This window comes from Lepidochelys olivacea, assembly GCF_965140295.1.
Source record: "Lepidochelys olivacea isolate rLepOli2 genome assembly, chromosome: 18".
NCBI lineage: Eukaryota > Metazoa > Chordata > Testudines > Cheloniidae > Lepidochelys > Lepidochelys olivacea.
Window position 1 is genome coordinate 22,362,372 of NC_140428.1, and position 12,581 is coordinate 22,374,952.

The 12,581-nt window shown below is 46.7% G+C and overlaps 1 protein-coding gene across 1 annotated transcript in view; it reads left to right on the plus strand.

Annotated features, from left to right (window-relative positions):
* The window catches only part of TTLL10 (tubulin tyrosine ligase like 10), an 85,637-nt gene that overhangs the window by 55,081 nt on the left and 17,975 nt on the right, over positions 1–12,581 (plus strand). Inside the window, exons 6-10 of the mRNA XM_084652070.1 lie at positions 191–359; positions 1,430–1,548; positions 3,959–4,079; positions 5,826–5,911; positions 7,670–7,841. Coding sequence (XP_084508196.1) covers positions 191–359; positions 1,430–1,548; positions 3,959–4,079; positions 5,826–5,911; positions 7,670–7,841 — 667 coding nt within the window. The remainder of the gene's footprint in view (positions 1–190; positions 360–1,429; positions 1,549–3,958; positions 4,080–5,825; positions 5,912–7,669; positions 7,842–12,581) is intronic.

Genomic DNA, 12,581 nt, shown 5'->3' on the forward strand with positions numbered 1-12,581 from the left:
TATTTTGTTCACACACACCTGCCATCGGTTTAATATCCGATCCCTCCTCTATCTAGGGACCATGCCCTGCACTGGCCATTGAATAAACTAGGGGACTTAATAGCATTGTGCTTTTCCATTGCTAGCTTCTGCTGAGATAGAGAAGACCTCACTAACCTGGCTCAAGTCTCCCTCTTTCTAATTCTTGCAGTTGCTTCCAGTGCATCTGAAGTGGAGCTGGTGGATGAAGCCAAGTCCAAAGGGAATAAAACAAATCACAAAACAGCCCCTGAAGTAGATCAGCCGGAAGACAAGAAGCCGGAGGACCCTCAGTCGCCGGGGCCATTCTTTTACATTGGTGGTGCTAATGGGGCTGGACTGTAAGTCATTCTACTCCCCAGAGACTTCTGTGTAGTTAGATTCATAGATTTTAAGGCCAGCAGGGACTATTTTGATCTTGTAGTTTGACCTCCTGCAAAGCACAGACCTTAGACCCTCCCCTCGTTAATCTCTACAGCATCAAGCCCATAACTTCCTTTTAGCTACAGCATGTCTTTTAGAAAGACATCCAATCTTGATTTTAATACTGCAAGTGATGGAGAATCCACCCTGGCGCTTGATAGTTTGTTCCAATGGTTAATTATCCTCACTGTTTATAAACTGAGCCTCTCTCTAGTCTGAATTTGTCTTGCTTCAACTTTCAGCCATTGGATTTTGTTATACCTTTTCCTGCCAGCTTCAAGTGCTGACTACTATCAAAAATCTATTCCCCTGCAGGTATTTGATCACAGCCTACAAATCACTTCTTAATCTTCTCTTTGATAAACTAAATAGATTGAACGTCTTAAGCCTCTCGCTAGAAGACAGTTACACCCTCCCACCTCAAGTCATTTTTGTAACTTTCCAATGTGCCAGCATCCTTTTTGAATTGCAATTTTGAACCTGACACAGAACAGGAGCAAACTTTGGGGCCCTGTCCGGCTCCTTGCTACAGCTCCCTGGGCTTTTCTAATTAACTCTTTCGGTGCCACCCCACTGGGTTTACAAACACATTTCGTTTTTCCAGTGGCTACGTAGCTGTTCTTTCTTCCCCCTCATTTCTGAAGTCTTAGGCAGAGATTTCTTGCCAAGTCACCCACTACACAGAGGAATCAGGGCTCCCACAAGTACCATTTCCCTCCTAATTGAAATAGCCCCATTTGACCAGATCAGCCTTTATTAATGAAGTCTGTACCATCATCATCATCACCTCTCAAAACCCCCAGTACAGTCCCACAAGGGTACACTCTAATTAACTAGAGAGGGGAGAAGCCCCCTCTCCCCCACCTCAGGGCTTGTAGGTGTTGTTGAGTCAGCCCTCTAGGGACAACCTCAGGGAATTGAAGGACTCCGAGCTAATTAACTCTTCATTAAAAGTGGTGGCTGCTTGGCTATTTTGTGCTCCGCGCAGGGTGAGCATCTACTGCAGGAGCAAAGGCTGGCAGCGTATCCATGACAACAAAAGGGAGGATTACAAACTGAAATGGTGCGAGACCAAGAGCCGAGAGACCTATTACAACTTCAAAGAAGGTAAGAGGTCAAAGCGGTGGCTGAGAGAGTTAGGGAGGAGGAGGAGGATTTGGGTTCCCTGGCAGGGCACCTCTGCAGGAGCAATGGACGCATGAAGCCTTGGTGGAGAAGATGCCGCTGTGACTACTCAAACCCCATGGTGATGGGGGCAGTATAAAGATATAGACCCAGAACACGAGCATCACTTTGGTACTGCCATGGGTGGATTGCACTCTTATCTGTCGAGCTGCATACTCAATCCAATATTATATCCACAGAGCACCCAATGACCAAACCAGGTGATGCCCCCAGCCTTCTAGGCAGAGACAGAAAAGACACTTTCCCGAGCAGTTCTTGTGCATTAGATCCAATAAACGGTGCATTTGTGCAGTGAAATGATTGCTCTGTGCATACTCCAAGCCCAGCTATTTCTGGCTGTACTGAGAAGAGTCCCAAACTAAGCCACTCCAGGATAATAGGCGCATTTTGCATCATACTGCTTCACCTTGTGTGTAGGGACCTCCAAGTGCTTTTCAAAAGGTGGCCGTTATTACTGCTGGTGTCGCGCTAGGGAAACTGAGGCATAGAGGAGCTAAGCTGGAACTTTCTAAAATGGTGTGTGCTTTGTCCTCTGTGAAACACATGGCTGAATTTGCTCTTCATTTCACTACTCCCTCTCTGATCTACTCTTCTCTCTTGCCCGCTGCGTACGCTTCTCTCATGCCTGATCTCCACTCCCCTTGGGCATGCTGCCCAGCTACCTAGTCCTCTTCCCACCACTGGCGGCTGGTAGATCCAGGCCTACTGGTAGCTCTAGTCCCTGAGAACCTTGGTTCCTCTTGTTTAGCAGTGGCCCCTCCTCATTCCCAGCTGCACTGATGAGTTTGAACCCATGTGCTAGCAGCTGGGAAATGAAGTCAGCCTGGACTCCGCAGCCCATCAAGTGCTCTGCAAATCACAGATTGATACCACTGGCCTAGGAGACTTGCTTAAGGTGGCACGGAGGGCAACTCAGAGCTGCTGCCTTCCAGTCTCTTGCTCTTACTAAGAGACAATGCTACACCTGAATTCTTTTCAAAGCTAGTGCCATAGGGGGTGGCCTGGCAGTGCAGCTCCACCTTGAGATCAGGGGAATGTTGTCTTCTAGCATAACTTGGTTTATGTCCCCTGAGGTCAAGGGAACTGCTGTACTTCGTGCCAGCTGAGAAACTGACCCTCAGGAAGGATGGATGCTTTAGAAGGGGGAGTATTTCACACAGGCTCGCTATCCTTAAATGGGACGTGAACGAGCAGAAAGAAAAGAAGCCCCTTTACAAGGGTTTAGATACTAAGGAGCCCTGAAAACTCTAAACCTCCATATAAAAGATCAGGCTAAGCATTCTGTGGATCTCCCTGGCCTAGAGATAAATCTAATCAGCATAACCAGGCTTCTTGGGGCCCAGCCAAACTCCCCACAGGAAGAGCATGAAACCAAGAACTCACAAAGGCCTCCTTTAGCCTGGTGCCTGATCAGATTTCACCCCAAAGAGAGGGGCTTTGTACAGCCAAAATGTAAACTAGCAGCTGGAGGGCTTTTCCCATACCCTCCCTCCTAGGAGCCCTAGGGCCAAAAAGCACCCAGCCCCTCCCTCTTAAAGTCTGGGTGCTGGGGAATTAATGCACTACAGCTGGCCCAGCCTGCTATCCCAGCAATCCCTATACTCAGGGTATGCAGCTGTGCTCATTCCTACAGGCAGGGCCAGAGTGGGTTAACTCTTTCCCTGCCAATCCATGGGCAGGGTCTGGGCATGCCACTGCAGTTACAGTGGGGACATGCCAGCTCTTTGGCCAGATTATGCCATTAAAGCAGAGGATGTGGGAGGGGGTCAAACTGCAGGGGGAAGCCTTTGCAGGCTAGAATTCCTCCTGGCCCCTGGACAGCCGTTCCACCAGTCTTTGACAGGGGCAGAGTGCCTGTTCTGGGATGACACATCTCTGCTGGCAGATGCATGGATAAAAGAGCAGGAGACACTGTGCTACCTTCACCCTGGCCCTCCTCACTTGCACCCCAGTCCAGCACGCTGCCTGCATTATCTTGTCATCCTATGGATGTCCCCTGAAGGGTGGTACCGGGGAGGAAGGGAGGGGACAGGAAAGCTCCTTCCCCACCCACACAGGACCAGAGACAATCTGGCCCTGTGTATATAACAGTATCACCATTGCACTGTAAGTGGCAGGCCGGGTGGCTGCTACTGTGGCAAAGCAAACTCACAGAGGTGCTGTGAGGGAGAAGGAGTGTGTGTGGTCTGTCCCTTGTGGTTTCAGGGCAGATATCAGCTCCTCGGCAAGCCGTTTAGCAGATGGGGAATTTTACTCTGCAGGCAGGATTTACCTCCACGTCCCAGCCCGGGCTGTGTGGCCCATGAAGGATATGTTTTGTTTTCTAATGCAGGTGAACAGCTTCTCTACCAGATCCCCAACAATAAGGTCCTCACTACTAAGATTGGCCTTTTGAGCAACCTGAGGGAGTATGAGCGGGTGATGAACAAGATCAGCAAGAACTTGAATGCCAAGTAAGGACTGCACATCCTTTTGGGCATTACACAGCCAGAATATAGAAACCCGTGTCACTTGGGAGAGGTACCATATAAAGGAGAAGTTGGATAGATGATCACCTCATTGATGGGATGAGCAATCATCTGGTAGAGACGGGCTTGTGAGACCCATCATGGAAATCCTTGGTTTCTCCACCCTGTGATTAAAACTGATCTCTGATTAAGCTCTGATGGAACTCCACCCTCTGCTTTGATCTTAGAACTTTTCAGAATCATTAAGCTAGCCAACCAATTCCGTTTGTATAGCTCCACTAATGATGGACAAAGCAAAGATTGTTTTAAGAAGCCATCGTATGCCACCATATTTAACTTTGGCTTCACTAGATATCACACTAACTCATGCAGAGTCTCATATCAATTAACCCAACATGGTACAGCACAATCAGCTCTGGGGACACCAGGCTTTCTCTTCTTTTCTAAAGTCTTGTACGCTCTTCTTTCCTCTCCTCCATCCGCTCATCTTTTGGCCTCATGTTTTGATCCAAAGCCCACTGGGAGTTAATGGAAGTCTTTCCACTGATTTCAGTGGATTCTGGAGCATGCCCTTGGTGGCTGATCAGAGTGAAGTAGCTTTTCTCCAGTACTCAGCTGTAGTTAAGTTCAATGGTCCATGTTTTCTGCTTCAACCTTCTAAAGATCTTAGTCTTCACTTCAAATGATCTAAGCTGAGGTGGATGCTGAGTGCTACATTTTTAGTAGGCTTTAACTTGGTCCATAGTTTTTTGGGGTTCAGTTTTACTCCTCCAACTAACTGTGCCAGCATTTTTGTGTCTTCACTGGCATTAATATTGGGTTGTAGTCACCCACCTATTCTGTGGGTTTAATCTCTTTGGTTATTTTGAGTATGAAAGAAGAGGTATAAAAGCCATGGCGGTGGGGGGTGGGGGGTTGATTTTTTTTTTTTTTTTTACTTCTTGAAGGAGTAAATTAGAGAAAAGAATCCATCTTTTATTTATGCCTGGGACTGTGGAAATGCCTGATCCCCAAAGGTACCAGTTGTAATGAATCCCCCCGTGAAAGACGAGGTGGGAACTCCTAAAGCTCTAGAGCATTTTGTAAATATCAGACACAGCACATGACCACCTCTGCTGCAGACTTATCTGTACCGCAAACGACCTCTGCCATGGTTATCTGAGGTCCTGTCTGTTAGTTTGCAGCAAACCTAGTGTGCAAAGGACATCATCAAGGCCAACAGAAATTCTGTCGAGATTAAGGAAATATTTGGCCATGTCTTAGCATATATTCTCCAGAATTCCCTCCTGGGACTTTTTCCATTATTCAGATTTGGAGAAGAAGCTCTAGTTTTGCCCAAATCCTTGTCTACCTCTGATAAACAGTCAATATTGATTTACAAGCTGCTGCATGTCCCAAAGTCCCGAAGAGCTTGATGCAATATTATAAGGGATGCGCTCAAGACCCAGAAGTCAGACCCAGATTTGAACTTTCCCAAAAGTTGGAGCCTGGGGTTGAGACTCAGGCTCGCCTCTAGAGGTGACCAAGAAAAAAATAATTATTGTGAGTAAAAGGCAGCCTTCCCCAATGGAAATAAAAGAGTGCAGGGGAAAAGACAAGGGGAAAAAAATCCATAACCCAAGTCTACAGTAAGATGTGCCCTGCTTCCCCCACCTCTTGTCTGATGAGAACTCAAAAAGGGCTGTATGGCTCAGGAAAGGTTTTTTTGGCTTATTGTCGGTTCTCCCACAGGGTACTGAAGATGGAAGACTTCTTCCCAGAATCCTTTCGGCTGGACATAAAAGATGAGAGAGAAGCTTTCTTTGAACTTTACAAAGGTGACTGGCCTTTGCATGTTAGCGGCCAATGATGAGGTCAAGTGTTCTGGGAGAAACATTGTTTTTTAAATGGCTTAGTGATCCCAAAGTAATTATGAAAAAGCAATGAGGGGCTTCCCTGCCCCCCTTTGCTCCCCAGTACCTGCCCACTCCTTCAAGTACCCCAGAAATCCCTGGTGTGTTAGCAAGGTGCCTATGGCTTCTCTGACCTGCCCAAGAATCAATCATGCTACAGCTCTCAGCAGCCCTTTCAGCCTCTCTTCTGGAATATCAGTAGGGCTAGAGAATGAACAGTAAATGTCCTGACTCCCCAGGAATATCAGCAACATGTGGGATATTCATCTAGACCCGAATACTGCTGACAGGTGGGCTACTCAGAGAACGTGACTCGCTCGTCCCCAGTTTCTCTGACACGAAGCCCAAATATGCCCCTTCAACATTCAGATGGTTTTGATTGGCCCAAAAGTTCCCCACCCCACTGTCTCTAGCCAGCTGTCAGCTGCCTTATAGGTATCTCCTTGCACAACATCCCCGCCTCCAAGCTGTCCAAACCCTGGAGACAGATTCTTGTCTTGGGCAGTGTCAGAAAGAGGCTCCCGCCAACTTTCTCCCTTCAGCGGTTCCCTTGGCCATCATCACTAGACATCATCACCAGCACTTTTGTTTGCCCGCTCGCTTCTCCAACACACCCGCAAAAGCATCCTGGAGGCCAGCTGCAAATGCACTTGAAGGCCCCATCATTCAGGAGGCGGAAACAGAGTCCAGTCTCCAAAGCGAATGATGTATGGAGGAAACTGATACCGCTGAACAAAGCCTTCCCAGCTGTTGGCAGTGCCGTTTCCTCGACATTCTCAGCTGCTGCACGCGCAGCAGACACTACTGAATTTGGGACTTGAACTCAGACCCCTGCAGAGTAAGCGATTACCTGCCATCAGGCTGCCCCCATGTAACCTCAAAGGAGCTGATATATCCTGGCACTGAGCTGTTACAGTAAACCAGGATCCATATATTGACTAGTTATCATAGTAGAGCTGAGACCAACCGATAAAACCCAGCTCCAGATCTTAAATGACACCAGTGCTTGGGAGTGTTCAGATCTTGTGTTAACCCCAGGCCCTTCTTTATTTGTGAGATACGATATTTAAATATATATTCAAATGAGCATGTTTCAGCACCCATTAATTGAGCACGTTGGTGTCTCGGGATAACATGCTTTAGACCAGTGGTCCCCCGACTTGTTCCACCGCTTGTGCAGGGAAAGCCCCTGGTGGGCCGGGCCGGTTTGTTTACCTGCCGCGTCCGCAGGTTCGGCCCATCGCGGCTCACAGTGGCCGCGGTTCGCTGCTCCAGGCCAATGGGAGCTGCTGGAAGCGGCGGCCAGTACATCCCTCGGTCCGCACCGCTTCCAGCAGCTCCCATTGGCCTGGAGCAGCGAACCGTGGCCACTGGGAGCCGCCAGTACGTCCCTCGGCCCGCACCGCTTCCAGCAGCTCCCATTGGCCTGGAGCAGCGAACCGCGGCCACTGGGAGCCTCCAGTACGTCCCTCGGCCCGCACCGCTTCCAGCAGCTCCCATTGGCCTGGAGCAGCGAACCGCGGCCACTGGGAGCTGCGATCGGCCGAACCTGTGGACGCAGCAGGTAAACAAACCAGCCTGGCCCGCAAGGGGCTTTCCCTGCACAAGCGGTGGAACAAGTCTGGGAACCACTGCTTTAGGGAATGTACAGTACCCATAACTATGCTGTAATCTTGTCTGCAGACACACAGATTTGGATCTGCAAACCCACCTGCTCCAACCAAGGACGAGGAATTTTCCTGCTTAAAAATCAAGCAGGTGTCCACGCGCTTCAGGCCAAGCTCCAGAGCATCAAAGAAGATCCTCTGTACAAGAAGGTGCCGTACAAAGCTCCCCAGGCAAGAATAGTGCAAAGGTAGAGAATGCAGCAGGTGGGCACTCCATTGCAACCATTTGCAATCCAGCTAGTGCTGGTGACAAAGGGGAAGAAGGGTGTTCCCGTGATGTTGAGGCAGAATTGCAAGCTGGAAGAGCTGGGTTCCCCTCCTGAATCTGCCACAGACATGCTCTGTGAACTCGAGTAAATTGCTTTGCTTCACTTCATTTCTCTTAGCCAAATCCAGAGCCCCTTGCTCATTTCCCACTCAGACCTTTATAAGGGAAACTCCCTCTGACTTCAGCTTGGAAACTGAAAAAGAACTGGGTCTGGCACTCTCCACCCCTGTGTCATCCAGTCCCCTGAAGGTCAGTGTTTCTGAAAGCAGCTACCTGAGCACTGAAATATTTGAGATCACTTCTATGGGTCTGATCCAGTGCTCCAAGAATTCAGTGGGAAGGTGCCAGCTGACCTCCATGGGCACTCAGTCAGACCTTATTGACCTTAATAACTTGAATCCCTTCACAGCTGTTTGATGGCTCACACCATCTTTTCTCAGTGGCCTCAGATTCACTGTGTTTTGTGGGTAGAGGGCTATTTCTCAGCTGAGCCTGTTTCAACACTTTCATGTCTGACATTTGGAGATAGATCATCACCATCAAACAGGAGATTTGAGATGATCTTTGTCTGGCAATGTAAGAATGACTTCCAAAGGCCAAATGCTATGGATTCATACATGACAAAAAGCCTTGTAGAGAGCCATTTGAATTAGGTATTATCCCAGCTTGTGACACCATGCCAAGATTTCACACACCATACAGCTGCAGCATCTGTTCCACCCATTCTATGCCTTGCTTCCTATATATCTGTTGTAGTCTGCCTGGAAGCTGTGAGCTTCTTGACCTCAAACAGGAACTGCTATTGTAGATACTCATGGCCGATAGTCAAAGGAGACACATACTTTCTTTGTAAGAACTTCATAGCTAACTACATTTTTTTAAGCCAAAGCCCAGAGAGTCTCTGGCTACCAGATGTTACTGCTGTTTCCTTCTGATGTCTCTGCAAGTGTCATACTCCAGGGCAGTGCAATAACACCATATAGCTTTCTTTTGTAGAGCATCTCTCTTATCAGCTGCATCCCAGAATGCTTTGCAGAGTTGAATAACACAGCCGTGGCAGAAGGAGAGTGAAGTTAGACTAGCAGAAGCAAGGGAGAAAGTTTTCAGCTGAGATTTGAAAAGTGATGGAAAGCTGATGAGGTGGACAGGTGCAAGAAGGAACACAAATAAGGAGCTGTGGAGGAGCAAGCTCTTCCCCAGAACAGGTCTAGTCTCTGTGTACGGACATAAGGACCTAAATAAAGAGATCCCAGTCCACTAACTAACCACATACAAACAGCAACCACCATTCAGCAAGGTGTGAGTTAGATTTCCAGCGATCAGTACAGTGAAACCCATACAAGAGGCCCTTACTTGGGTAATCTCCCATTCTAAGGCAGTGCTCCAAACTGTCCCCAGAAATAAAGGGGGGGTGTTTCAAGAGCACTGAGCAGTGGCTTAGCACCTATGTTCCCACAGAAGTCAATGGGTGTCATTTTAATAGGAGCAGAAACAAATCCAACCCTGAGAGCCTGTGAAAATCCACACCCATAGTACACAACTCAGTCCCCTCTTTATTAGACACATCCTTATCCAACCAATATTTGTTGGTCTCTTGAGTGGTCACATAAGACAAGGTTCATTCCATTTTGCAGGTGGAGCTTGAGAATTATTATTATTATTAATTATTTGCATTTCCATAGCTCTTATAAGCCCTAGTCTTGGCCCTGGACTCCATTGTGCTAGGCACAGTACAAACACGGAACAAAATATGACTCCTGCCACAAAGAATCCAGACTGGGTATGTGCTCAGACGGATCCAGATAAGAGTTCTTCACTGCATAAACTTTCTACTGACTCACCCTCTGTCCTTAGGCAACTCACTAAACTGCTCTCAGTTCCCCATCTTTGAAATAAGAATAGGAAATACTCAGGTCCCAAGTGAGAGCTGGGTTGATTAATTCATTGATTTTTCTAAAGTGCCTTGAACTTCGTGAATGAGATGCACTACAGACATGCAAAGTGTTGTCATTATTTATATAATGAGCTGTAATTCACAGACACCCCTCCTGGCTTTCATGGGACAGCCTGGATTCTAAGTGGTTGTTTGGTTCAGTAATCTTGAAGCTAGGCTTCCAGTACACTTCAAGCAACCCAATGACCAATACTATATTATCATGATCAAGTGTGATCAAGGTGTGACTTGCCACATGGCATGCCAACATTATAGTGCGATATACTAAGGGCATGACAAATTTATCATAGTGTGACATTAGCATGATCCATCATGGTGCTGTTTACATCACCCCACCATGCCAGTGGGTCACAACGCAGACATTCTGATATGACAACTTAGCAATTTTATCCCAGAAGGTCAAGAACACAAAACTCCAAACTTCCCAGTCAACTCAAGCAATTAGTCCATTTTATCCTTGTCAGACTATTACGATAAATCTCTCTTCACAAGGAAGGTGTTAGCCGGTCTAGTTGGGAAGGACAGGAGAGTCTTGTAAGAGGGCAAGTCTGAACTGCCAGCCGTTCTGTGGTAGGACAGGTCTGGGTATGCAGTAGCTTGCACATAGAAGCAGAGGAATTGATAGCCTGGATCAAACCCAAGGTCCATTTGTCCGGTATTCTGTTTCCAACAGTGACCAATACCACATGATTCAGAGGACGCTGTAAGAACCTTGCAGTAGCACATGTGGGGTAATCTGCCCCCCACATTAGGTCTCATTCTCATATAGTCTGACCGCCTGGACAGCTCAGATCCCAGAAGCTCACCCACCCTTTCCTGTAACAGACCTATGACTTCTGGCTCAGTTACTGAAGTCCTCAAATCTTGATTTATAGACTTCAAGTTACAGAGAACCCATTATTTTACTCTAGTTCAAACCAGTGCATGATTGGTGCCCCCACATGGTGCAGAGAAAAGTCCTCTGCCAACCTGACCTGAGGGCAAATTCTTTCCTGACCCCAAAACCTGATCTCCAATAGCGAGAGACTGGGTTAAGGATGAGGTTTATCATCCTGTCCAAAAATGTTGTTAGTCTTAACTGTTAGAACTCTGGGTATTCTTGTTATCCACATAAATGTCCACTCCCCTTTGGTGAGAAGGGACGGCATACTGCTCCTAAATGATATCACTCTGTGATGGGTTCTTTGTATTCAAATGCAAACTCTGTATACTCTCCAGTAAATATTAGTCACTCTTTAATTCCCTCCCACTCTACAAATGTGGCATACGCTTTTATTCCTTTAATGTTCAAATGCTCAGCTTCTCTTCCTGCCATTTCACTTTGCGTCCTAACAGTGCCCTCTCCTGTCAGTGTCCACAAAGAAATGTTGGGTTAGACCATAAGATGAATGAATGGGTTTGTTTTGTGGTGTGTAATGAGACTATAGCATTTTTAAACCAACTAGAAAACTCCGCATGACCTGGAGAACTGTGCTGCCAATGGGGAGGGGCAGGGCAAGCTAATTTATCTGAATGTGTCAAGAAATTTAATCTTTCTCTTTCTACCTTCTGCAATATGACAGGTTGCAGATTAGCAGCTGTGTTAGTGTGTATCCGCAAAAAGAAAAGGAGGACTTGTGGCACCTTAGAGACTAACCAATTTATTTGAGCATAAGCTTTCGTGAGCTACAGCTCACTTCATTGAATGCATTCAGTGGAAAATACAGTTTCCACTGAATGCATCTGATGAAGTGAGCTGTAGCTCAAGAAAGCTCATGCTCAAATAAATTTGTTAGTCTCTAAGGTGCCACAAATACTCACTCCTTTTCTTTTTACCTTCTGCAATGTGTCCCTTGTTTTCAGGCAGAAAAGAAACTCTCCAGTACTACATGCTGCCCGAAATTCTCCTTCTGAGAACAGCAGAAGTGGGGGATGGAAGGGGGAGGCCTAGCCCTTTATTCTGGCTATATTAATTCCATTGAGCAGCTGATTCAGTGGTCTGTCCTGAATATAATTCATAGATTTTGTGGCCAGAAGGGACAGTTGTCTAGTCTGCCCTCCTATATAGCACAAGCCATAGAACTGTCCCAAAATAATTCCTAGAACAGATATTATAGAAGAAACATCCCATCTTGATTTAAAATCTTCCAGTGATTCTGAATCCATCACAACCCTTGATAAATTGTCCCAACAATTATTCTCACTGTTAAAAATGTATGCCTTATTTCCAGTCTCAATTTGACTAGCTTCAACTTTCAGCCATTGGATCGTGTCATGCCTTTCTCTGTTAGACAGAAGAGCTCATTATTAAATATTTGTTCCCCATGTAGATATTTATAGACTGTAATCAAGTCACCCCTCTTCTCTGTTAAGCTAAATAGACCGAGCTTTTTGAATCTATCACTATAAGGCATGTTTTCTAATCCTTTAATCATTCTCGGGGCTCTTCTCTGAACCCTTTCCAGTGGGAGATAGACATGTAAATACTTTATTGAATCTGGGCCTTAGTTTTTAATGGGTCAGCATCTCTCAAGATTTGTCCCAGGGTAACTATAATGTTAGCACTGCTGTGTGCCTTAGTTGTTTGGGTAACTCATTGAGAGCCAGAGTTTATAGCAACATGGTCACTTCCATGGTAGGACTGAACTGTGATGTCGCTATCAACGAATGTTAAAGTCACTGCTAAAAGCCATCAGAGCTGGGGGACATGAATAGGATGAGAGTTGA